General features: G+C 49.7%; 1 protein-coding gene across 1 annotated transcript in view; it reads left to right on the top strand.

Moving 5' to 3' along the window:
* ARHGEF4 (Rho guanine nucleotide exchange factor 4) overlaps nt 1-24,953 on the top strand; it is a 99,239-nt gene that overhangs the window by 67,180 nt on the left and 7,106 nt on the right. Inside the window, 4 exon segments of the mRNA XM_061199037.1 lie at nt 11,548-11,687; nt 23,046-23,225; nt 24,198-24,374; nt 24,454-24,633. Of these exon segments, the coding sequence (XP_061055020.1) occupies nt 11,548-11,687; nt 23,046-23,225; nt 24,198-24,374; nt 24,454-24,633 (677 nt within the window).

Genomic DNA, 24,953 nt, shown 5'->3' on the forward strand with positions numbered 1-24,953 from the left:
TCACTATCGCGGCCTCTCTTGTTGCGGAGCACAGGCTCCAGACGTGCAGGCTCAGTAGTTGTGGCTCACGGGCCTAGTTGCTCCGCGGCATGTGGGATCTTCCCAGACCAGGGCTTGAACCCGTGTCCCCTGCATTGGCAGGCAGATTCTCAACCACTGCGCCACCAGGGAAGCCCACAACTGATTTTTGTACATTGATTTCATATCCTGAAATTTTACCAAATTCATTTATTACTTCTAACAGTTTTTTAATGGAATATTCAGAGTTTTCTGTATATGAGATCATGTCATTTGCAAACAGGGACAATTTTACTTCCTTCCCAATTTGGACATCTTTTTTTCCCCTTATTGCTTTGGTTGGGATTTCCAGTACTGTGCTGAATAGAAGTAGTGAGAGTGGGCATCCTTGTCTTGTTCCTGATCTTAGAGGAAAAGCTTTCAGTTTTTCACCATTGAGTATGATGTTAGCTGTGGAATTTTCATATGTGGCCTTTATTATGTTGTGGTACTTTCCTCTTATTACTTGTTTGTTGAGATTTTTTAATCATGAAAAGGATGTTGAATTTTGTCAAACACTTTTTCTGCATCTATTGAGATGATCATGTGATTTTCATCCTTTATTCTGTTAATGTGTTATTTCACATTAATTGATTATCACACGTTGAATCATCTTTGCATCCCAGGGATAAATCCTACTTGGTCATGGTGTATGATCCTTTTAATGTGTTGTATTTTGTTGAGGATTTTTGCATCAATGTTCATCAGGGATATTGGTCTGTAGTTTTCTTGTCAGAAAAAGTTGTCTTTGTCTGGTTTTGGTATCAGGAGAGTTATGGACTCATAAAGTGAGATTGGAAGTGTTCCTTCTTCAGTTTTTTGGAAGAGTTTGAGAAGGGTTGGCATTAATTCTTTAAATGTTTGGGCAGAGACATCTTTTAGATACATAAGACTGTCCTGTTGCATTTAACTTAAGCAGCTTACACACTAAAAGTAGGAAACTGTATCATTTTTTAAAAAGCTTTTCAAAGCTTAATTTGTTAAAAATAACTGCTCAGCTAAATCTACCATGAACAATCATGATGTTTAATTTTTTGCAGTGAAAATTATTATTAAAGTAAAGCATGGTATGATTTTATTGCATTGCACAGTACTGAGGTGAAAATAAATTTTTTCATTAAAGTATTATGTGACATAATTTCATTATATTATATTGTACTGATTTACCAAAACTTGTAATTTGGTAAAAACATTGCCTTCTTTGGATTTGTATTACAAAAGTCTATGATCTAGAATATTATATTGTGGGCTCATTATGTTAAATTAAAAAATCAAAGTTATTACCTAAATTTTCCACTTCACATTTGTCTAACATAAAATAGCCATGTGTCAAAAATCATGTTTCACTTACTGCTAAGCATGACATGACATATTTTTAATGTAACTGCTTTTTGAAGTATTGATAATTATAACCAGAAAGCATCTTTTATACATGAAGGCCTACTTGACTGATTTCACTGGAACTTAATTCTTTGTTTCTTTTTTTCTTTTTTTTTCTTTTTCCTATTCTTTGGCTGCACCGCGCGGCATGTGGGATCTTCGTTCCCCGACCAGGGATCGAACCCGTGCCCCCTGCAGTGGAAGCACAGTGTTTTAACTACTGGACCACCAGGGAGGTCCCTAATTCTTTGAATAATAGGGAACCATGGCAGGAAACAGCCACATGCAGCACATGTTTCCCCATGACCTTCTCTCTCATGGGAGAGAAGGCCACGGGGAAACAAGCAGCTGTGTGCTCATGGAGGCCGGACAGTTCGGAGGCCCTAGAGAGGTGCAGGGAAGAGTGTGGACATTTGGGCAAGTTTTAATCCTGCCTCTGCTGCTGGCTGCCTGTGAGACCTTAGCAAGTGTCTTAACCTCTGTGAGCCCCAAGTCTTTATCTGTGTAATGTGTCTAATAATACCTATTTCACAAGTAGGCTTGAATCTGATATGTTAGTAGGCGGTACACTGTAAATTCCCAGTAAAAGTTATTTTACTCTCATCAGTAAGAGAACAGGGAGGCTGGGGAGGACGAAAGAAGGTCAGAGTCTTTCCTGTGAGAAAACCCTGAGTAAGCCTTGAGGTGCAGAGGGGATTCAGATTTGGTGCTATAGATGTCGTGAAGTTTTATTTGCTGAATGAAAAAGCATTCAGAAGCACGCAAAAGCAAGGCTTTGTGCGACCTAAATCAAAAATCTTGAGCTGAGGAGATCAGTAAATGTGATATGGGATCCTGGAACAGAAAGGATATTAAGGAAAAACTGAGAAAAGTATGGACTTTAATTAATAATAATAATGTATCAATATTGGTCCATTAATTCTGAGTAATGTACCCTATCAATGTAAGATCTTAATAAGAGAAACTGGTGTAGGGTGTATGGGAATTCTTTGTACTGTCTGCCCAATCATTCTATAAATCTAAAACAGTTCTAAAAAGTAAAGTCTAGGGAATTCCTTGGAGGTCCAGTGGTTAGGACTCCATGCTTCCACTGCCGGGGGCCTGGGTTCGATCCCTGTTCAGGGAACTAAGATCCCGCGTGACTCTCGGCCAAAAAAAAAAAAGTGAAAAAAATAAAAATAAAAAGTAAAGTCTATCAAAACAGCAACAACAGCAACAAACTTTTTTTGTTTAACCTGAAAGCTGGACAGGATTTAGAGTGGAAGGCAGACGCCAACAGCTGAGCAGAGGCGGCAGAGCAGACAAGGGCACATGAGGAGAGAGCAGTCGCGTGGGGAGGACAGCCTGGCGTGGGGGGCCCTGGGGACCCACTCCCTCTCCATCCTGGGCCAGCGTTGCTGCTCCCAGACCAGAATGTCAGCGCAGTGCGCGAAGCGGCTCTGTGTCTGGTCCAGCTGGGAGGCGGTGCAGGGCAGCAGGGGGGTTAGGAACGAATGAATGGACGCTGCCTGGGCTGCCTGCTCCCCCAGCAGCAAACACAGACTGTACCACCCTCGTCTGACTCACCATCAGCAGGAACCCTTCGTACAGGAGAGAAGAGAATTTAAACAGACTCAGTCTGGTGAAAACAGCCCAGAGATCTGGGTGATCTGGGGAAAGGAACTTTAGCTCTCTGGGCCCCAGCTTCCTCACCTACAGAATGGGGCACACAGTTTAGCCTTCTTTGTTGGTGTCACTAGGATGTGGTGAGAAGCCCGTGAGGCTGAGGCCTGAGCATTTACTCTGGTCACTCAGCACAGGGCTGCCTAGGACAGCACTTCCTGCACCAACCGTCCTTCCCAGGAAGGGCCATCAGACCTCGCCCCTGCTGTCCCTTCCCCCTTCTCTATTCCTGGATCTCTGGGACTCTTCCGTGTCCTTGAACAACATCCCACTTGCGTCTGGGGCCTGATGCTGTCTCCATTGCCTGGAACACTCTTCACCCTTCCGCAGCCCCTCCCCTCCCCCCCCCAGGTCACCCCCAGCGCAGGGTGGCCAAGACCTCACACCCTTGGGCAGGGGCTCCTGTGCTCGCCGCTTCATCACTGTTTACCCCTATTCCTGCCGGACTCTCATCTCCACGGGAGCAGGGGGGTGTCTGTCTTATTCACACTGTGTCCTCAGAACCCCGTGTGTGTCTAGTGGCACAAACACAGTAGGCACTGAACACTTTTCAGTGAATTCAGAAAGGAACAAACAAGTGCATAGATGTGATAAATGGAAGGAAGCCCCTGGCCAGTGGGTGCTGGGGGAGCAGCCCAGGCTGCCGACACCTCTCCAGACACCCCACCGTTCTGGCATTCCTGTTTCAACTCTGAGACTGTATGCCAGGCTCTTTAGAGTTCCCTAAAGGGGCCCTGCGGCCACCCCAAAGACCGTCTGCCCTGACTGTGCTGGAGCAGAATTTCCTGGGAGTTAGCAGATCAATTTGTTAAGGGCTCTTGACTGAGAACAGTGGGTCTCAGGCTTTGAGCTCTGCCCCAGGTCACCTGAAGTCACACAGCCTGCTGGGCCCAGCCCGGAGTTTCTGATTCAGCAGGTCTGGGGAGGGGCAAGAAACTGCGTCTCTGCCAAGTTCCCAAGGGATACTGCTGGTCTGGGGACCCACTTTGAGAACCACTCTTCTCCAGGGCTCTAGGGCAGCACAGAGTAGATTCCCCTGGGGCATTCTCTCCTCACTGGAAGGACCACTGCTTTTCCTTTTAAGTGGAGACAGAAGATTGTTTGGGTGCTGTTCATCAGAGGTAAAGGGGCCCTTGCCGATCTTTTGTCTAGAATCCAGAATTCTTAGCTGTGTTGCTGTCTAAAAGTTCTAAATTATTAGAATCTAATAATGGATCAGACAGCTGGCTTGTCTCCCTACATAAAAATTAAATATCCAAAATCAAGACTGATTTTGTGTTGACCTGGCCGTGTTGTGTTCATTCATTTATTCACCCGAAGATGCTTGCGGAGCATAGGACCACATCCTTTAATGCTTTCACGTACGTTAACTGCACGTGAACCTTCCAAGGGCCTTGCTTGTAAGAAAGCAGTTTGAGCGCATCTCGGAGGACAGAGGACTGGCTCTGCCCCCTGGCCATTTGCAGACCAGCACTGGGCCTGGGTGTCCTGACTGCAGTTCTGCCACCTCCACTCACACTCCTGTGAACGGTCTCCTATTTCCTTCCTTTACGCAAACACCCCCTCTGTCCCAGACCCTGTGCTGGAAGCTAGATATTAGATGATGATAAAAATATTGGCAGACTCATGTTGAAACTTGCTTTCCTTTCCTCCCAGGCTGCAGGTTTGCTAGATAAGCAACCATTTTGTGAGCTGCTGAGACCTCAACTGGGACTGGCTAAGAGAGAGCCAAGAAAAGTAGTAACTCTTACAAGGAATCTGTTTTATTCCCTCAAAGAGATGATTGATTTTTAAATTCTCCTAGAAGAAGGTGTGGCAGAAAGACAGACTCTGTATCTCTTAAGACATATACTATATAGTATTTACAGATTAAATTATAGGATGTCTGGGATTTGCTTTAAAATAATGCAGCACGGAAAGAAATCAAAGATCTAAGTATGGAGAGATATTCCACAGATTGGAGGATGCAACAGAGTAAAGATGTCAGTTACCTCCAAATTAATACATGGGTTTGACCCAATTTGTACCAAAATCCCAGCAAGGTTTTTTTGTAACTATAGACAAGATTATTCTAATATTTATAGAGAAAGGCAAAGGAACAAGAATAGCTAAAATAGTTCTAAAAAAAGAGGAATAAAGAGGAACCACTCCACCAAATTTCAAGAATTATTATACAACTATAGAAAACAAGATTGTGTGATATTGGAGAAGAACAAACAAGTAAATTAATGGATTAAAATAGAGAATCCAGAAATAGTGCCAAACAAGTATAACCAAACAATTTTTAAAACAGCTTTTTTGAGATATAAACCACATACCATACAACTCACCTATGTAAAGTACAAAATGCAAACTTTTTTTGTACGTGATTAATTTTTAAAATTGTGATAAAATGTGTTTTAAAATTTGCCATTTTATATGTATAATTCAGTGGCATTATTTTCACAATGTATGCAACCATCACCACTATATATGGCCAAATTTTTTCATTACTCCAAATGGAAACTCTGTAACCATTAAGCAATAACTCCCTGTTCCCCTCTCCCTACAGCCCCTGGTAACCACTAATCTATTTTCTGTCCCTAAGAATTTGCCTATTCTAGGTACCTTATATAAATGGGATCATACAATATGTGTCCTGTAGTGTCTGGCTCATTTCACTTAGCATAGTATTTTCAAGGTTCATCCATGTTGTAGTGTGTATCAGAACATCATTCCTTTTTATGACTGAATAATATTTCATTGTATGTAAATACCACATTTTGTTTTTCCATTTATCTGTTTGATGGGCATTTGGGTTATTTCCACCTTTTGGCTATTATGAGTAATGCTGCCATGAACATTGGTGTACTAATATCTGTTTGAGTCCCTGATTTCAGTTCTTTTGGGTACATACCTAGAAGTGTAATGGCTAGATCATATGGTAATTTTATGTTTTGCTTTTTGAGGACCTGCCAAACTCTTTTCCACAGCAGCTGCCTTGTATATCTTTTTGAAGAAATGTCTACCCAAGACATTTGCCCATTTTTTAATGAGTTTGTTGTAGTTGCTGTTGTTCTTGAATTGTAGGAGTTCTTTATATATTTCTAGATATTAGTCCCTTATCGGATATATGATTTGCAAATATTTTCTCCCATTTGGTGGGCTGCCTTTTCATTTTCTTGAAAGTATCCTATGATGCACAAAACTTTAAGATTTTGACGTAGTAGCTATTTTTTTTTCTTTTGTTGCCTGTGCTTTTGGTGTCATATACAAGAAATAATTTCCACATTCAATGTCATAAAACCTTTCCCCTGTTTTCTTCAAAGAGTCTTACAGTTTTAGCTCTTACGTTTAGGTCTTTGATCCACTCTGAGTTAGTTTTTGTATACGGCATTAGGTAAGGATCTAACTTCATTATTTTGCATGTGGATATCCAGTTTCCCAACACTATTTATTGAAAAGACTGTCTTTTCCCCCACTGACTATCTTGGCACCTTTGTCAAAAATCAACTGACCATTTATGTGAGGGTTTACTTCTGGGGTCTCTATTTTATTCTATTAGACCAACAGAATATATGTCTATCCTTGTGCCAGTATCACACTGTTTTGATAACTGTGGCTTTGTAGTAAGTTTTGAAGTCAGGTAATGTGAGCCCTCCAGCTTAGTTTTTTCAAGATAATTTTGAATATTCAGGGTTCCTTGAGATTCCGTATGAATTTTAGAATAAGTTTTTCTATTTCTGTAAAAATGCCATTGGGATTTTGATAGGGATTGCATTGAATCTGTAGATTGCTTTGAGTATTATTGTCATCTTAACAATATTAAATCTATTAACCCATGAACATGGGATGTCTTTCCATTTATTTAGGTTTTCTTTTTATATCTTTCAGCAATGTTGTAACTTTCAGTGTACAAATCTTTTGCCTCCTTGGTTAAAGTTATTCCTAAGCATTTTATTATTTTCAATGCTACTGTAATGGAATATAAAATATTTTTGTTTTCAAATTGTTCATTGCAAGTATATAGAAATAAAACTGATTTTTGTGTGTTGATTTATATCCCCCAACTTTGCTGGATTTATTTAAAAACTCTAACAATCTATTGTGGATCTTTAGAGTTTTCTACATATAAGATTGTGTCATCTACAAACAGAAATAATTTTACTTTTTCCTTTCCAAGTTGGATGACTTTTATTTCTTTTTCTTGCCTAATTGGCCAGAACTTCCAATACTGTGTTGAATAGAAGCAGTGAAAGCAGGCATCCTTGTCTTTTCCCTAATCTCAAGGAAAAAAATTTCAGTTTCTCACCATTAAGTATGATGTTAGCTGTGAGTTTTTCATATATGGCCTTTATCATATTGGGGACATTCCCTTCTATTCCTAGTTTGTATGTTTTTATCATGAAATAGTGTCGAATTTTGTCAATGCTCTCTCTGCATCAATTGAGATGATCTTGTAGGGTTTTTTCCCTTCATTCTATTACTGTTGTATATTACATTGAATGATTTTCATATGTTGAACCATTCTTGTATTCCAGAAATAAATCCTAATCAGTCAAGATATATAATCCTTTTAATATGCTGTTGAATTCAGTTTACTAGTAGTTTACTGGTATACTAATCCTTTGTTTAGAATTTTTGCATGTATATTTATGAAAGATATTTGTCTTCAGTTTTCTTTTTTTATGGTGTTTTATCTGGCTTTAATGAGTTAGGAAGTGTTTCTTCCTCTTCAGTATTTTGGAAGGTGTGAGAAAGATTAATGTTAATTGTTACTTAAATGTTTGGTAGAATTCACTAGTGAAGCCATCGAATCTTAGGCTTTTCTCTGTTGGGAAGTTTGTGATTCAATTTCCCTGGTAATTATAGATCTATTCAGATTTTCTATTTCTTCTTGAGTCAGTTTTAGTACATGTGTTTTTCTAAGAATTTACTCATATAATCTAGTTTATCTAATTTGTTGGTGTATAACAGTTCAGTTGACAGTATTTTCTTATAATTCTTTTTATTTCTGTAAAATTGATAGTAATGTCCCCACTTGGCTAACTGATTTTTGACAAAAATACAGAAGCAATTCAGTAGAGGAAAGATAGTTTTTTTTAGGAATAGTGCTGGAACAACTGGACACCCATAGGCAATAAAAATGAACCTTGACCTAAATCTCACATTTTATACAAAAAAACCTCAGAATGAATCATAGGTTTAAGTGTAAAAGGTAAAACTATAAAGGTTTTAGAGGAAAAAACATAAATGAAAATCTTTTGGAACTAAGATTTGGTGAAGAGTTCTTAGATGTGACTCCAAAAGCATCACCCATAAAAGGAAAATTTGATAAATTGAACTTCATCAAAATTTAAAATTTTGCTCTGTGAAATCCTTGTTAAGAGGATGAAAAGATAAGCAACAGACTGAGAGACAATGCATGCAAACCACATATCTGACAAAGGACTCAAATCTAGAATATATACAGAACTTTCACCACGTATCTGACAAAGGACTCATATCTAGAATATATACAGAACTTTCAAATCTCAACATTAAAACAATAAAGAATAGAAATAGAAAATAGGCAAAAAACATGAAGAAATACCTCACCAGAGAAGATATATGAATGGCAAATAGGCACATGAAAAGATGTTCCACAGCACCTGCCTTTTGGGAAGTGCAAATTACGACCAAGATGCAATATTATTATACACCTATCAGAATGTCTAAAGTATAAAATAGCGACAGTACCAGATGCTGGTAAGGATGCTGAGAAACTGAATCTTTCAAACATTGTGGTGCGAATGTAAAATGGCACATCCACTCTGGAAAATAGTTTGGCAGTTTCTTAAAAAACTAAACATTCAACTGTCATGTGACTCAGCAATTGCACTCCTGGGCAATCACATTTATCCCAGAGAAATGAAAACTTATGTCCACCCAAAAAACTGTACATAAAAGTTCCTAGTAGCTTTATTTGTAACAGCCTATAATTGGAAACCACCTGGATGTCCTTCAATGGGTGAATGTTTAAAAAAATGTGCACATTTATTGCATGGAATACTAGTAAGCAATAAAAAGGAATGAAGTAAAAATACAAGCAACCACTTGGATGGATCTCAAGGGCATTTGCCTGAGTGAAAAAAGTCAACCTCAAAAGCTTACATACTGATTGCCATGGAGGTTACACAAATCTACACAGGTGATAAAATGACATAGAACCATTTACATGTCTTGTACCAAGGGCAGTTTCCTGGAGTCATATGAAATGTAATCATTGGGGAAAACTAGGTGAAGGGGACACAGGACCTCTCTGCAGTAGAGTCACAACACCCTATACTGTATAGTTATTTCAAAATAAAAAGATTTTTTAATGCCTTAGAGGAAAAGGTATGACAGACAACTTTTGATAGACTATAGTCTGTTTTAGATATGTGCTATGGTTACACTTTTTTAAAAAAGAGTCCTCATCTTGGGACTTCCCTGGTGGCGCAGTGGTTAAAGCATCTGCCTGCCAATGCAGGGGACACGGGTTTGATCCCTGGTCCAGGAAGATCCCACATGCTGCGGAACAACTAATCCTGTGCGCCACAACTGCTGAGCCTGTGCTCTAGAGCCCGCGAGCCACAACTACTGAAGCCCGTGTACCTAGAGCCCGTGCACTGCAACAAGAGAAGTCACTGCAATGAGAAGCCTGCGCACTGCAATGAAGAGTAGCCCCCGCTCGCTGCAACTAGAGAAAGCCCGCGCACAGCAATGGAGACCCAACAACGCAGTCAAAAATAAAATAAAATTAAAAAATAAAAATAAAAAAAAAGAGACAAGACACACCACAAACAGGGAGATGATACTTGTGGCACAGATGGGTATCCAGAATAGAGGGGGAAAGTGTATGTATATAAACTATACATACATAGAAATATATTTTTACATTAATGATTATATTAAAGATAAACAACTCAATAGACAGACACTTCACATTAAAGGAAATACAGATAATCCATAAACATAGAAGATAAGATGTTCAACACATTAGTAAGCAGGAATTTTAAATTAAAACTACACTAAGATCCCATTTCATACCTATCGGCCTGTCAAAAATGAAACTGTCTGACAATGCCCATCCCAAGAGTTGGGAGGATGTAGAGTTGGAAACATTCATACACACTGTCTGAAGTCTAAGAAGTTGGTAGGACAGGAGGGGTCTGGGCAAGATGGCGGAAGAGTAAGACGCGGAGATCACCTTCCTTCCCACAGATACATCAGAAATACATCTACACGTGGAACTGCTCCTAAGTTGGTAGGACAGCTTAGGGGACAGTTTGGCATACCCAGGACCCAGGGATGCCATACCTAGGTGTCTATACCCAGGAGCGTGAATTCACTCCACGGGTAATGGCTTCATCCAAGAGGGCGAAAATCTTAGCTGTTACAACGGTTTGTGATCCTCCAAAGAGCAACAGGACTTTAAAATATATAGTGTATTCGTGGTATTAAAATTTCACTGGGGTCAATAGGAAAACAATGTATAAAAGGCTCTTTGGGCGGGGGCAATAATGAAAAAGAGGTTGGGAAACAACTGGGAGAAAGTCTGCGACCTATGCCCAGGCGGCTCGTGGATGTGTCTGCAGCACCATCATTTGTACCAGCAACAGCATGGGAAACACCCGATGTTCTGCAGCAGTGCAGTGCGCCTGCAAAACTGCAGATACTCACAAAATGCAAGACTGTGCATCAGGGAGACTGAATCATCGCAACTACATGAGCTGTTGAGTAAAAAAGCCAATCAGAGAAGAAAAGTTACTGGATGGTTCCATTTACATGAGGTCAAACCGTGCAAAACTCAACAGAAATAAATGCTAAAACAAAGACAGCCTGGGTATAATTTATAAAAAGCTTGAAATGTTGGATATCTCTAAAGGAGAGAGAGGGGAATGGGATTGGAGTAGGATATACAGGAGGTTGAATTCTAAGATTTTGGTATTTTCTAAAACAGGATGATAAGTACCACAGGTATTCATTTTATTAATTTTCAAACAATATTTGCATGTATATACTGTATATTTCTTTGGAGAGATTATATATATGTTTAATAAGAAGTTGTTAGCATTTTTAAGGGCCTTATGCCATGTATGAGGTACGGTAAAGTATACTATGTATACCTGACACATTGGTAAGTGGTTTTGAATTGAATTCAACGGGAGGGGACTCGAGTGTCATGCCACAGCACATAGTTGTGTGTCCTTGTTTACGGAGCTGACGGGGACTGAATGGTAGGTGATTTACAGTGACGTGTGAAAGTCAACCAGTGCACTTTTTCAACCAGACTGTGTTTCTGCAGCAAGACTGGTGTGAGAACCTGGCCCCCAGACCCTCTCCCTCCTCTTACAGAAGGAGCGTTTATCCCGGAAAGGCTCGTCTCCTTCTCCGCGTGTCCCCTCCCTCGCTCCTCTTTAGCAGCTGCTCTCTCTCTCCTTCCAGCCCTCCCTGATGGAGCTCTGGACACGGCGCTCCGTGCGGACGAGGCGGGCAGTGAGGAGGACCTGTACGAGGACGTGCACAGCTCCAGCCACCACTACAGCCACCCTGGAGGGGGCGGCGAGCAGCTGGCCATCAACGAGGTAGGGTCAGGGCTGCATGGGTGAAGGGATGGGGCTGGGACACACGGCCTGGCCATCGGGGCGACTTCAGCACACTCATGCAGGCCTGGATGTCCACAGTCTGTGTTCCAAGCAGATGACAGTGGCACCGGCGTACACTCCACACAGTTTCAGCCTGTGGCTCTCACTTTAGAATGTGGTGTCCACGAGCAGAGCTTGTCAAATCCAGGACCCTCCCCTCGGCCCTCAAGGGGCCTAGAAGGAACCCAGAATAGCAGGTGTGGTACCCAGGACCTGTGATGTAACTCCTGTAACGCCGTCCTGGATGGAAGAAGCTCTGCTTGGCAGGAGGGAGGCCAGGGCTTAGCCCCTGACCTCTCAACCAGTTGCCTGGGCAGGACCTGGGCAAGGCACGTGATTTCGTCCCTATTGACTCCAAGAGCTCAGAGAGTATTGCTGTTGCTATGACAACTGTGTAGTATATGTTACCACTTTTCACTGTTCCTACCTAAGCAGAAGAAATCAGTACGAAACTTCATCTAGGCAAAACTGGTCCCCATGCCAAGTCCTCCTTTTGTATTCTCCAAGGAAGGAGAAATTTCGAGCCCTGGACGCTCCTCTGTTTTTCTCACTCATACATCTATTTTCTTCCCTTCTTCTTTTTCACTTAATTTGGAGGAAGCTGTTGAACATAATGTGGTAGGTAACTGGCACAAGCACGTGTCCATAACAGCACCACATTCTCCTCTGGGCCATGATATAAATGTATTTCTCCTTCATTAAAACGAGAATCGGACCACCCACGATCTTGCAGAAGATTTTCCCCTCACGAGGAGATCAGTGTACAAACAGTTAGCTTCTAACATTTCTGGAGCCCTTCAGGAGTGTGGTGTCCTCATTACCTACCTGAGAGTCACCAGTGCACCAGCGCTTCCCACAGGCCCGGCTCTGAATGATGATTTAAAATAGCCATTAAATAATGATTTCATCAAAATCCATGATGCAGAAGGAATAAACATCCAAATAAGTTGGTTTTTCCAATATATGAAGCCTTTCTTTAAGTGCTTCTCATAAACTATTTTGAATGGAAGGGGCTCCAAAATGATGTCATCTTAGCAGAATTCACAGAGAATGGTTTGCTTTTTCTTGAAGATTCAGCCGCCCTCAGTCTTTGGGCCCAGCCATGGTGGGAGGCCATGTAGGGCAGGGGGAGAGCCTCTCACACCTGGATGGGAGCTCCTCCCTGCCAGCGACCAGGTGTGGAGATCTGAGCAGGTAGTCCTCTGGGTGCTGAACTGTAAAATAGGATGACCATACGGTTACAGGAGGACGGAGAAACGTAAGTAACGTGGCACGCAGTGGGTTCTCAACCTGCAATGACAAGGATGGTAATGAGGAAGGAATAGTAACATAAAGCTTTCCGGGACTCTGGAGAGGTGTGAGGTTATCTGATTGGCCATCAGTGCTGCGTTGTTAGAGCTCTCGTGTCTGCTTTTTATAGCTGTTCATCTCCTACCTGGTGGTGGAATCTGGTCCATCACATTGTGCTGCTGGTGGGGAGGTGCCTTTATGGTCCTTGACAAATTGTCCATTCTAAGATGCTTTGGATGAGGAAAGCCAAGAGCCAGGAGTGCTCTAGAAGAACAAATAGGCTCTGGCCAAGGGCAATGAAGGCAATTTAGACCATGAATTGTATAGGACCTATTTTAGCTGCTTAGAGAATTTGTTTCCTGTTTGGCTCAAAGGTCCTGCCTGGTATTTGAGGTTACTGAGTGGACAGCGTGGTGGTGGTGTACCTGTGTTTAGAGCCCTCAGTGCTCCCAGGGTGCTGGTCTTCCCTGGACCCTGGGCGAGCGCCCGGGGTGGGGTGAGGATGCAGCATGTCACAGAGGGGGACAGCTGGGCCAGGCAGCAGAGCCCCTCCAGTGATACAAGGCTGACATGGGGCAGGGGCTGGGCTGCTGGCTAGTGGAGGACCTGCTGCAGGTCATTCCCGTCTCGGGCCTCTTTTTCCTCTGTGTGGGGTGAATGAGGCCCCTGGGCCCCACTGGCATGTAGGAAAGTCACCGTGCCCAGGTGTACTGAGTACCCGGGAAAGGCTGTATTCGTTATGATTCCTTGGCAGCATTAAATAGATTCACCTTATCAGGAACTCCAAAGAGACATAAGAGGTGATTCTCCGATGACAGGCTGTTTCCCCCAACCTTGCGAGAGCAGCACGTCCTGCTCTGCATCCCCGGCCCCTCTGGCACGCACAGTTCTTGCATGTGAGGCAAGAAGGCTTACTGGGGGTCAGTGTGGGTTTCAGGCTTGGAGATAATAGAAGCAACACGTGTCAGAGAGAAGTCCACACTAAATAGCATCTGGCTTGCTCTAAACTCACACGTGCACTTGTATTTTCTAAGACTACGTTGGTGTCATGTTCTAAATTGGGACACTGTCTTGTTCCTGGTGACCTAAGGAGTGATCGCTCTTCAATTTCCTAAGCAGGAGGCTACCGAAACCACCTGGCCTGAGGAGCGGGCGACACAGGGGGACAGCAAAGCCCTCCTGTGTCCTGGGTACATGAGGAGCGCGTGTGTGACCACGTGAAGATCTGAGTGTGCGGTGTGCGCATGTGTGTTGCATGCATGTGACACACACTTACTGAGTGTTTAGTGTGTGTCAGGCAGTGTCTCAGGTCTGGGACAGAGCTGTGCAGAGGACATCGTCCTGCCTTCCGGGAGCTGACCGCCGGGGTGGCGGCAGGCACTGCCCGTCTGTGTGGGCACCTGGCCTCGTCTGCATGTGCCCCAGTGGAAAGAGAAGGGGGCGCGGTGTCTTGTTCATCCTGTATCCCCTGCCCCTAACTTGTGCCTCGTGCCTTGTGACTGTCCAGTTCCTGCAGGATGAGTTAACGTCAGGGCCCAGAAGTGTCCCCTCTCCTTTCAGTATTGTCCCCACCAGATGCCCGTGACCCGGGCCCAGGCCTGGGCCTGTCTGCCCAATTCCTCACCCCCCTCCCACCCTCTCCCTGCCTTCCACAGCTCCGGCCATGCTCTGCTGAGCTGGCGTCACCCCTGAGGTCAGGCCTGAGTACATTCTTAGCCCAGGGATTTTTTTTCTGAAGAGTTGAGGGCTGAAAGTAGGCAGTGTCTTTGGAAGACATTGTTCTTGTTTCTTTTTAACCCCCCCACCCCAAGTTGTGAGATGGGACCGGCTCCCAGCCAGGAGGCCTGGGGTCTCCTGGTACCCACCCACTGCCCTGCAGATGGCAGTCTCCCCTCCGGGCCAGGCCAAGCTGTGCTGGAGGATGGCACGCGTGTGGAGCTGGGCTTCCCCTCAGCTCTGCCCACTTCCTGCACGGAGCTGAGCGCCTTCGAATGTCCAGCTCCCCTCCAAACACCTGTGTGTAGATCTGTTCTGATGGCCCTGCTCCAGGAGGGCAAGGTGGGGCTGAGGGCAGCTCCTGGATCATCCTGCGGAGAGAAGATGACACCCAGACTAGAGGGCAGACAGACATAAAGCTTGTCCTCCAACCTGGGGCTTAAAGCGTAAAAGGAGCTTTGCCGATAACTAGGCCAGCACAGCAGGTGGGAAGCAGGACTGGCCCGGCCCACCAGGCCATGGGGTCACCAAGGACAGGAGACAGTCTGGCCATCCACCTACTCCTACTTCTTGGTGGAGCATTTAGAGAACACCGCAGGATGCAAGGCTGGCTTGTGACCACCCCTTCCTGGAGGCAGTCTGACCCTCTCTCCAGGAGTTTCTGCCTTCCCCAGTGCCTGTGACCCTGGGTATCTGTCCCCACACCTGACCTGGCTCTTGCACCCCCTCCCCGGCCCCAGGGAGGAGCCCAGTACTGGTCAGGGCTCCAGACCCCTCACGCGCGCCCTGAGCTGGGTGACAAACGGACGTAGGTCTCCGAGAGACGGGGCAGGAGCAGCTCGAGGCCCCAGCGCCAGGCCTGCAAGTGTCCATGGCCGGCAGCCCAGAGCAGCCTTCCTCTTCCCTCACCCTCCCGAAGCCCTGTCCCAGACACCTAGGTCACCCCACCTCCACGGCAGTCCTGCCCCTCACAGACCTGCACACCCACCCAGCTACCCTGGCGGGCCAGGCCCTGCTGCCTCTTCTACTTACCTTCTCCTCCCTGGCTTGGATCCTTTCAGCCTGAATCTTTCAAGGGCCTAGGCCTTTGTTTTCAAGCTTTTTTGGCTTTGTTTTTGGTCATGAAATACACACAGAAATACCGTTGCTACTATCTTCCCTGCCGTACACCCAGATCACCGGGATCCGAAGGCTGGGTGCCCCGGGGTGGGGCAGAAGCCACCTCTCAGTCCTCCATCCCGGCCCAGGTTCAAGGTTCTTCTGCCACTTAAAGTCTCCCAGGCTGCTCAGCTGCACAGGGGACACAAGCGTCATCCCAGAACTGGGCCGTGGCTGGAGTCCTGAAGCTCGCCCCCGAGGCCAGGCGGCAGCAGGAAGGTCCTGTAGACCCACAGCGCTCAATGCTGCGCCGACCAGTGGCTTCCTGGAAACACCCTGCCTGGTGGCCTGAGGTCACACAGCCCACCGTGCCCTCCTTCCTGGGTGTCCGATGGCTCTGCAACGTCAGGGGTCCAAGCCACACCCCACCAGAGGCGTCACACGGTATTACCGGTGCTGGGATTTGGGGCGGTAGGGAGTCTCCACAATCCTCGTGAGAGCTTGAGGGAGAAAATCTTGAGCCAGTTTTTTGAAGAACTGGGCAGGAAAAGAAGACTCTTTCCCCCAACTAGATAGATAGGCCCAGGTTGAACCTGCAGATCTGAGGGGGGCAGACAGCCCCTCTGGACACATCCCAACCCTCCTCTGCCACACACAGAGGTACCCACCTGCGCACATACATCCCAGCATCCACTTGCACTCTTCGGCAGGATGGTGACGTCCACAGGTACCCTCGTCTCTACTTACTCACATGCATGTAGAGCTGGCACACACACACGGAACCTGAACATACAGCCACCCACAAGGGAACACCCAGCCTCTGCACGTAATCCCTCCATGGGCTTCTCCTGCCCCAGGAGCTGCAGAGCTGAGCATGGAGCCTGGAAACCTCTGCCCACTTCTGAGCTGCTTTTCAATCTCCTCGGCCCCCTCAGCTGCAGCCTCCTGACCCTTCAGAGGGGCACGGTGACTGTGACAGAGCTCCTCACTGTGGATGGAATGACAGGCTTGCACATGAGCTCTGAGCCCTGCAAGGTTAAGGTTGCAAGCTCTGTCTGGGAGGCAGTAGAAACCCCCGGGTACCTGACATAGGGTTTTTTTCAAAAGCTGCTGAACCACGTGCAGAAGAATGAAATTGGACCCTCAAAAATCAACTCAAAATGGGATTAAAGACTCAAATGTAAGACCTGAAACCATTAACCTACTAGAAGAAAACAGGGGAAAAGCTTCTTGGCATTGTTCTGGGCCATGATTTTTGTATATGACACATTTGAAAAGCACAGGCAGCAAAAGCAAAAATAGACAAGTGGGATTGCATCAAACTAAAAAGCTTTGCACAGTAAAGGAAACCATCAACAGAGTGAAAAAGCAATCTATGGGGTGGGAAAATATATTAGCAAACCATATATCTGATAAAGGGTTAATATCCAAAATCTCTAAGGCACTCACAACTCAATAGAGAAAAAAAAAAGAACCCAAAAAACAAACCAGAAATAATAATAATAATAACACAATTAAAAAATGGGCAAAGAGACCTGAATAGACATCTCTTAAAAGAAAATGCCCAACGTTACTGGACATTCAAATATTGGGGAAAGGCAAACCAAAACCATGAGACATTACCTCACACCTTACAAGGGCTATTATTAAAAAGACAAAAGATAAGTGTTAGTGAGGATGTGGGAAAAGGAAACCCTTACACACCGTTGCTGGGAATGTAAACTGGTTCAACCACTTTGGACAACAGTGTGGAGGTTCCTCAGAAAATTTAAAATAGAACTATTATATGCTGCAGCAATCCCATTTCTGGGTGTATATCCAAAGGAAATGAAATCAGGATCTTGAAGAGATATTTGCACTCCCATGTTCACTGCAGCATTATTCACAATAGTCAAGATATGGAAGCACTTAAGTGTCCGTCAACGGATGAATGGATGAAGGAAAATGTGGTATATATATTATTCAGCCTTAAAAAAGAAGGAAATCCTGCCCTTTGCAACAAGGTGGATGAACCTAGAGGACATTATGCTAAGTGACACAGAAAGACAAATACTGCATGATTGCACTTACATGTGTAATCTAAAAGTCAAACTCATAGAATCTGAGAGTAGAGTGGCTGCCAGGGGCTGGGGGAGAGAGAAGTGGGAAGATGTTGGTCAAAGGGTACAAAGTTTTAATTATGCAAGATGAATAAGTTCTGGGGATCTCATGTACAGGATGGTGAATATGGTTAACAATACTGTATTGTACTTGAAATTTGCTGAGTGGTTAGTTCTTAAAGTGTTCTCACCACACAGACAAAATGGTAACTCTGTGAGGAGATGGAAATGGTAATCCAGCCACCACAGTGGCTTGATTGTGGTGGTCATTTTACAGTGTATATCAAATATCAAGTTGTACGCCTTAAATATATACAATTTTTGTCAATCATACCTAGGTGAAACTGGGGAGGGAGGGTTAGCGGCTGAAGAAGCCAGCTGCTTTCCCATAGGAACAAAATGCCGCTCTGATGGGCAAGGTCAGTAGGAGAGGTCCTGAGTCAGGGCCTTTCTGGAGCATCTCAGCACGGATCTGCCCGTCTGTCCAGAGTTCAAGTTCCTGGGCGAGTTTATGACAGAGCAAATCGACCTTTCAGAGCCGCATTTACTCATCTGTGCTGTCGGGGCCAAGGGCAGCCCTTGGTGTTAGGACTCAGAACCCCTGGCCCCCGGCACCCCAAGCGCCACCGTGGTCATCTATGCGCTCGGCCGGCGCGGAGCCAGGACCGCGGAGACACCTCGGGAGGAGGCGCCCCGGGCCGAACGCGGCGCAGGCGGGAGCCTCCCCGCCCGGCCCAGCCCCGCCCCCAGCCCCGCCCCCGCCGGCGGCCGGGTCGCTGGGCCGGGTCTTGGGGGACGCGGCGCACGCGGCGAGGGAGAAGCCCCGGCCCGGGGAGCGCGGCGGCTCCGCCCCGGCTCTGGGCGCTCCGGCAGCCCCGCGGCCGCCCTGTCGCCGCGGGATCCCCGGGCGCGCGGAGCCGGGAGGCTGGGCGCCATGGCCAGGGCCCCGCAGTCCCGGCGCCGCCCAGCGCCGCCCGGGAACGTCCTGCGCGCCCTCCTGCGCTGCAACCTGCCCCCCGGCGCCCAGCGCGTGGTGGTCTTCGCCGTGCTGGCGCTGCTCGTGCTCATCAATGTTGTGCTGATATTCCTGCTGGCCTTCCGCTGACCGCCGGGGTGAGTGGCGCCGGCGTGGGCCCCCTCCGCCGCTGCGCGTCTTTCCTGCCGCCCGGCTCCGGCTGTGGCCGCCCCAGCCCCCAGCTGCCCGAGGCGGGGCCCCGAGAGCCCCGCACCGCCCCTCGAGGGGAGGCCTACCCCTCAAACCCGTGGGCTGGGGCCCGTCTGTGTGCTCGTCCCCCGGGGCACGGCCGGGTGGGTGACTCAGGGGCGCGGTGACCCATGTGCCATGGGGTCCTTAACGTCTGTCGTGTGTGTGTGTGTGTGTGTGTGTGTGTGTGTGTCACTGAGGGTGCAGATGCAGCTGTGGCCGCGGCTGTCTGGTTGTCAGGGAACCTTGCACATGTGACCACCGTGTGAGCGGATCTGGACATGCCTTCCTGTGCGGGTTGAGAGATGTCTGAGGATGAGTGGGCCCCTCTGCTTATGTTGCCTGCAGTTGCTTTTCCCACTTTAGGTGTTAGATAAGTGGTCTCAGTCAGCGTGCCCCCCACTGCAGGCACGGCCGCCCCCCACCCTGCCCCTTGCAGGTGGGCACCCCTGGGCTGCGTGCGCGGGGGCCTGTGGGATCTGCGTCGTGTTCCCAGACTGTCCGCGTGGACTCCTCCACCAGCGTGCATGTGTGAGACAGCTGGGAGGTGGGGCAGGGTGGGGAGGGTGATGGGTGGTCATTAGGGGGCGCTTTGAGGCAGAGCCTGGCTTTTCCCAGCCCTGTCAAACTCTCAGAGGCACAAAAGGGGATCCAGCACCCTGTCCCTGGCTTGTCTTCGTCCTGAAATTGCCCCCCGCCGTCCGGGACAGTCCCCCACCTGCCTCCACATAAACACGCCATAGCTCAGAGCCAGCGTATGCTCCCCACTGCCAGGCCAGGCGGGAGCCCGGACCCCTCGCCCCTGGGCCTGCCCAGCCTGAGTTTTGGCTTCAGTGCAGCTGCACCTCAGACAGAGTGCCAGGAAGGGCCTCTGTCCAGAAGCCCACCCAGCACCGGCCCTGGCAGCCTCCGGGCTGTCCTGAAAGTAGAGTGCGTCTCTGACCTCTTGGAGCTACATCTTGTCTTAGTGACATCACATCAATGGTTAGTGTCGTAGCTGTAACTCGTCTGAGCACCTCCTGTTTGTGGATCTACACGGGAGCTTGGTGACCCAGGCAGAGCCCACTGTTACTCTGGGTTCTGATGGGGACCGAGGCACAGGGGTATCAGGGGAGTTGCTCATGGCTGTGTGTCTATCAAGTCCCCTGTGCCCAGCAAGTCGCTGGGACAAGGAAGTGACAAAGGTCACCCTACCCTACCCCCTGCCATCAAGGGCTTCTAGGTGACTGGTCAGGATGGGTATGGGGGCTTGTCCATAAAGGTGTAAGGAATCCTGGTCTCTCTGGGAGGCCCTGCCTCTTTGCCCCACACCTGGAGCCCTTCCCAAAGCTGAGCAGGAAACCACCTGCGGAGGACCCGCACCTCTCTGCAAGGGCCGGCGGAATAAAGCGGGTGCAGGCAGGAGGCACTGGGCCATGCAAGCGGGGATTTTGCTCAGGGCTCATTTGAGGGAAGGTGGGGACAGGGGGAGATGCCTGACCTGATTAATATCAGGTGGGACTAACCTGGGACGGGAACTGGTCAGAAGCTGGGCTGTGTGGGGTGTGTCTGCAGTGCTTCCTCCCTGCCTGGGCTCTAGCAGTGGGGACTCCCTCCATGCTGTCCTGGGGACTAGCGCGTGCAGCTCGTGGGACCTGAAGATGGACGGCCTCCACCTGCGATCTAGCAGATTGTTCTCAAGAGATCAGAGTGTAGCATCCCATTAGCCAGCCTGTGAATGTTCACTGGCAGGTGCGTGCCGGGGGACGTGCAGGAACAGGGAGTCTCAGAACACCCACTTCCCCAGGATCAAAACTACGAAGCTTAATAAACCAGTTTCGTTCCCTGCCAGATTCAAACCTCAGGTTACGAAAGCAGCTCCAGGGGTGAACCCTCCCCAGTCTCTGTAACTCATCACTCAGAACATACAAACCTTGCCAAGTAGTCTCCATCCTGATGGGCAAACTCACCCTTGGTCAGTGTCCCTGTACGGGAATGCTCACCTGCAGCCGCGTCCTCATTGGCTTAACTACACCACCTTTGAGCCACTCTGCTTCCTCTTGGTCTAGGGCCAGATCCTCTGAGGGCTGGATGGCAGCCTGCTTGTGCCCGTGTGCCGGCTGTGGACCGCCCAGCCTGATGCCTGCTCCCGGGCTGCAGCTGGCCAGCTCTTCTCACGTGGCCTCGCTGAATCCTCTGGTCTCATCCTGGCCGCACTGCAGCCAGGAGGTTTCTCCCTGCAGGAGAGGACCAGCCTGTAGTAGGTCTTCTTAGCTGGGATGAGTACAGTGGTTTCTTGAGGAGGCCTGCAGCCCCCAGGATTAGCCCAGTGCTGTCTGCCCAGGGTCCCTGGGTGGGCCACGGGAATCTGCAGCCCTTGAACAGCTGCTGCTGTGAGGATGGGTGTACACATAAGCTGTGGATTATTCTGAAGAGTGGTTTCACTGGGGTTGGGAGCGGGTTTAAACCCAAGAAAACATGAAGAACCTCATGGTGGTTTGTGAATGTGCTTTCTCAGGCCCTACCCTGGAGGAAGGGCCCAGCCTGAGTGGGCTCCAGTACCCAAGCACCCCCCGGCTTCTCACCCTGTCCCTTTGGGGTGCCGTGGAGACAAGTGAGTGGAACTCAGGTGGAGACCCGGCCAGTCCTGCTGCACCCCACTCTGGTTCCCATTTCGGTGGGAGGGTTACCACGCACACCGCCCTGGGAGCACCCAGAGAAGGCCTCCCGCTGGGCAGCAGCTCAGAGGAGGAAACAGCACAGAGGCCCTGCCTGGTGATGCCCCAAGGCCTTGACTGCTTAGCCAAAGAGCCAGCCCAGGTCTGTGACAATCAGAGCCAACACTTGGTCCCAGGAGAGAGGGGCACGAACCTCGCCTCCTGGGCAGCCCCCAGCCCGCTACTCCTCCTGCCCGAAGCTCGCGGAGCTGCTCGTCATTCACGGAGTAGACACTGAGCCCACATTACATGAGCAGGAGTCAGCCCAGTGCAAACGGAGCTCAGAGCACAAGGGCTGCCTGGGAGGGGAGCATCCCTCCTGATGCGATTTCTGATCACATGGGAGGGAGGGACCACGCCAGTCATTTCCGCAGAGAGAAGTTAATATAGAGGATTGTTAGCCAGGTATAGAGTGGGTGACTCAGTCACTAAGTGCTCAAGAACAGCCCTGAGGTTTCTGTTACAGAGGTGGCAACTGCGAGATGTTCCTTCCTCTCTAGAGCTGGGGAATAAAGGAAATAGACTGGAATAATTAAAACTGAGAATTCTGTGAGCTGGAGGAGACCTAGAACTCTGAGGAGAGGTGCTGCTCAGCTGGTGCCGAGGGGGCCACGAGACTGGCTCTGCAAGCGTTCAAAAAACACTGCAGACCGGATCCAGCTACTGCTTGGCTGGGCACCAGCAGACCTGGGGAAGCGGTGTTTGCTGCTAATCAGGTGGTCTACTGCAGGTCCACAAGAAGCCACTAGGCAGGAGCAAGCCCCCTCCCTCTCCAGTTCTCAGGTCCCCTCCGAAGCCGCACGGGACAGCCGGCACAGCAGAGATGCAGCCGGCAGTGCCCCAGGCCAGCCTCACGGAGCACAGCAGAGACACGGGGGAAGCTGAGAGGCAGGAGTTGAATCGCGGCCCAGTGGGGACTGGGACCGGAGGAAGGTGTGCCCTGTGCGGGGGAGGGAGCAGCACGCTTGCCCTCAGATGCTGTGGCTCCCCAGGATTCTAGCATCAAGGATCAAGTTCACCGCCAGTGTAGACATGCCCTGGGCACAGCCCTGCCCCCCGAAGAGCGGCTGGCTCAGAGGGAGCCTCCGTCCGCCCCTCTGTACCACGAGGCAGGATCCCTCCTTCCCAGGGGTGGGGGGCAGAGAGCAGGGGCACCCTCTCCCCCGTGACCTGCCCTCCCTGGTTCTCTCCACAGCTCATCAGCGATGGCAGTGTGGTCTGTGCTGAGGCACTCTGGGACCATGTCACCATGGATGACCAGGAACTGGGCTTCAACGCCGGGGACGTCATCGAAGTAATGGATGCCACCAACAGAGAGTGGTGGTGGGGCCGGGTCGCTGACGGCGAGGGCTGGTTTCCAGCAAGCTTTGTGCGGGTATGGCACTGGCCCGAGCTTCTCCTAGCCCCGTAAAGAGGCAGCTGGCTCTGCTCAGCAGTGCAAGCCTGAAACTGCTCTGGGGTCTGAGGTGCTGCGTGTAGACCTCCCACTCATAGCTGCGCTGGGACTGCAGGCTGGGGGCTGGGTGGGCGGGTGGGTGTCAGGAAGCCCAGCCTGGGAATTGAGACACAGCCAACTCCAACCCTGCCCCTGCCCCTGCCCCTCCCTCCAGGAGTCCTCAGCGGCCAGAGAAGAACGGGTCAGAAATGTGGTCCCCTCCGGGCGCAGGGGGGTCTGCGTGTTAGAGTACAGCCGCCACAGCCGGCTGGGCTTCCCAGGCATCTCCAAAGTGCTGTGCAGACCATCTGCGCGGGGCATCTCAGTTCTAACTTTCACAACAGTCCTGGGATCTTGGAGCCATCGCTACGCCTGAGGAAACTGAGGCAGGGACAAGCTAAGTCTCTAACCCAAGAGATCACGGGAGCGAACCCAGACCTAAGGCAGCCTTTGGTCTCCAGGGAAGGAATCCAGGCGCAGCCTCCAAACCAGGCGGAGGGCCGTGGGGAGGGGAGTGCTTCTCGTGCCCCAGACCTGGAGGAACAGCCCTCTCTGCACCCCGAGCCTCTCCTAGTTGCAGTTCCAGAGCCGGCAAGGCCACATCACCCGGCCGCTTCCTTCACAGCCCCTAGAGGGCCCAGTGTGAGCAGGCGCTGGTTCAGAACCCCTGTAGTGAGCGTGTGCCCGGTTCCGAGCACTATGCCTGGCAGAGCCGAATGTACGGGGGAGGACGGAGAGCGGGGCGCCTTCGGACCTGGCGTGCCCTGTCCCTGCGGGCGTTGTGCGGGTGACGGAGGAGCTTCCTGCCCCTGCGGTCCTGTGGGTCCTCCGAGCCTCAGCTCCCCGCCGCCGCCGCGTGGGATGCAGGGCGCTGACCCCCCGAGGGACGCTGACCGGCCGCGTTGCCTGCAGCTGCGGGTGAACCAGGACGAGCCCGTGGACGACGAGGGGCTGGGGACCGGGCACGGCGGGGCCGGGGACGGCGGGGCCGAGGCGCAGAGCAGCAAGGACCAGATGCGGACCAACGTCATCAACGAGATCCTCAGCACCGAGCGGGACTACATCAAGCACCTGCGCGACATCTGCGAGGTGAGGCTGGCGGGCAGGCGGGCTGGCGGGGCTGGGGGTGGAGGGGACCCGGGGTAAGCCTGGCCGCCCGCGCGCCCAGGGCTACCTCAGGCAGTGTCGCAAGCGCGTGGACATGTTCAGCGAGGAGCAGCTGCGAACCATCTTCGGGAACATCGAGGACATCTACCGGTGCCAGAAGGCCTTCGTGAGGGCGCTGGAGCAGAAGTTCAACCGGGAGCGGCCGCACCTGAGCGAGCTGGGCGCCTGCTTCCTGGAGCACGTGAGCAGCCCGCCCTGGGGCCCTGCTCCCGGCCCCACCCCCGAGGCCCTCACCGTGTGCAGGAGCACGTGAGCAGCCCGCTCTGGTGCCCTGCTCCCGGCCCCACCCCCGAGGCCCTCACCGTGTGCAGGAGCACGTGAGCAGCCCGCTCTGGGGCCCTGCTCCCGGCCCCACCCCCGAGGCCCTCACCGTGTGCAGGAGCACGTGAGCAGCCCGCTCTGGGGCCCTGCTCCCGGGCCCACCCCCGAGGCCCTCACCATGTGCAGGAACACGTGAGCAGCCCGCCCTGGGGCCCTGCTCCCGGCCCCACCCCCGAGGCC

This window comes from Eubalaena glacialis, chromosome 1, assembly GCF_028564815.1.
Source record: "Eubalaena glacialis isolate mEubGla1 chromosome 1, mEubGla1.1.hap2.+ XY, whole genome shotgun sequence".
Lineage (NCBI taxonomy): Eukaryota > Metazoa > Chordata > Mammalia > Artiodactyla > Balaenidae > Eubalaena > Eubalaena glacialis.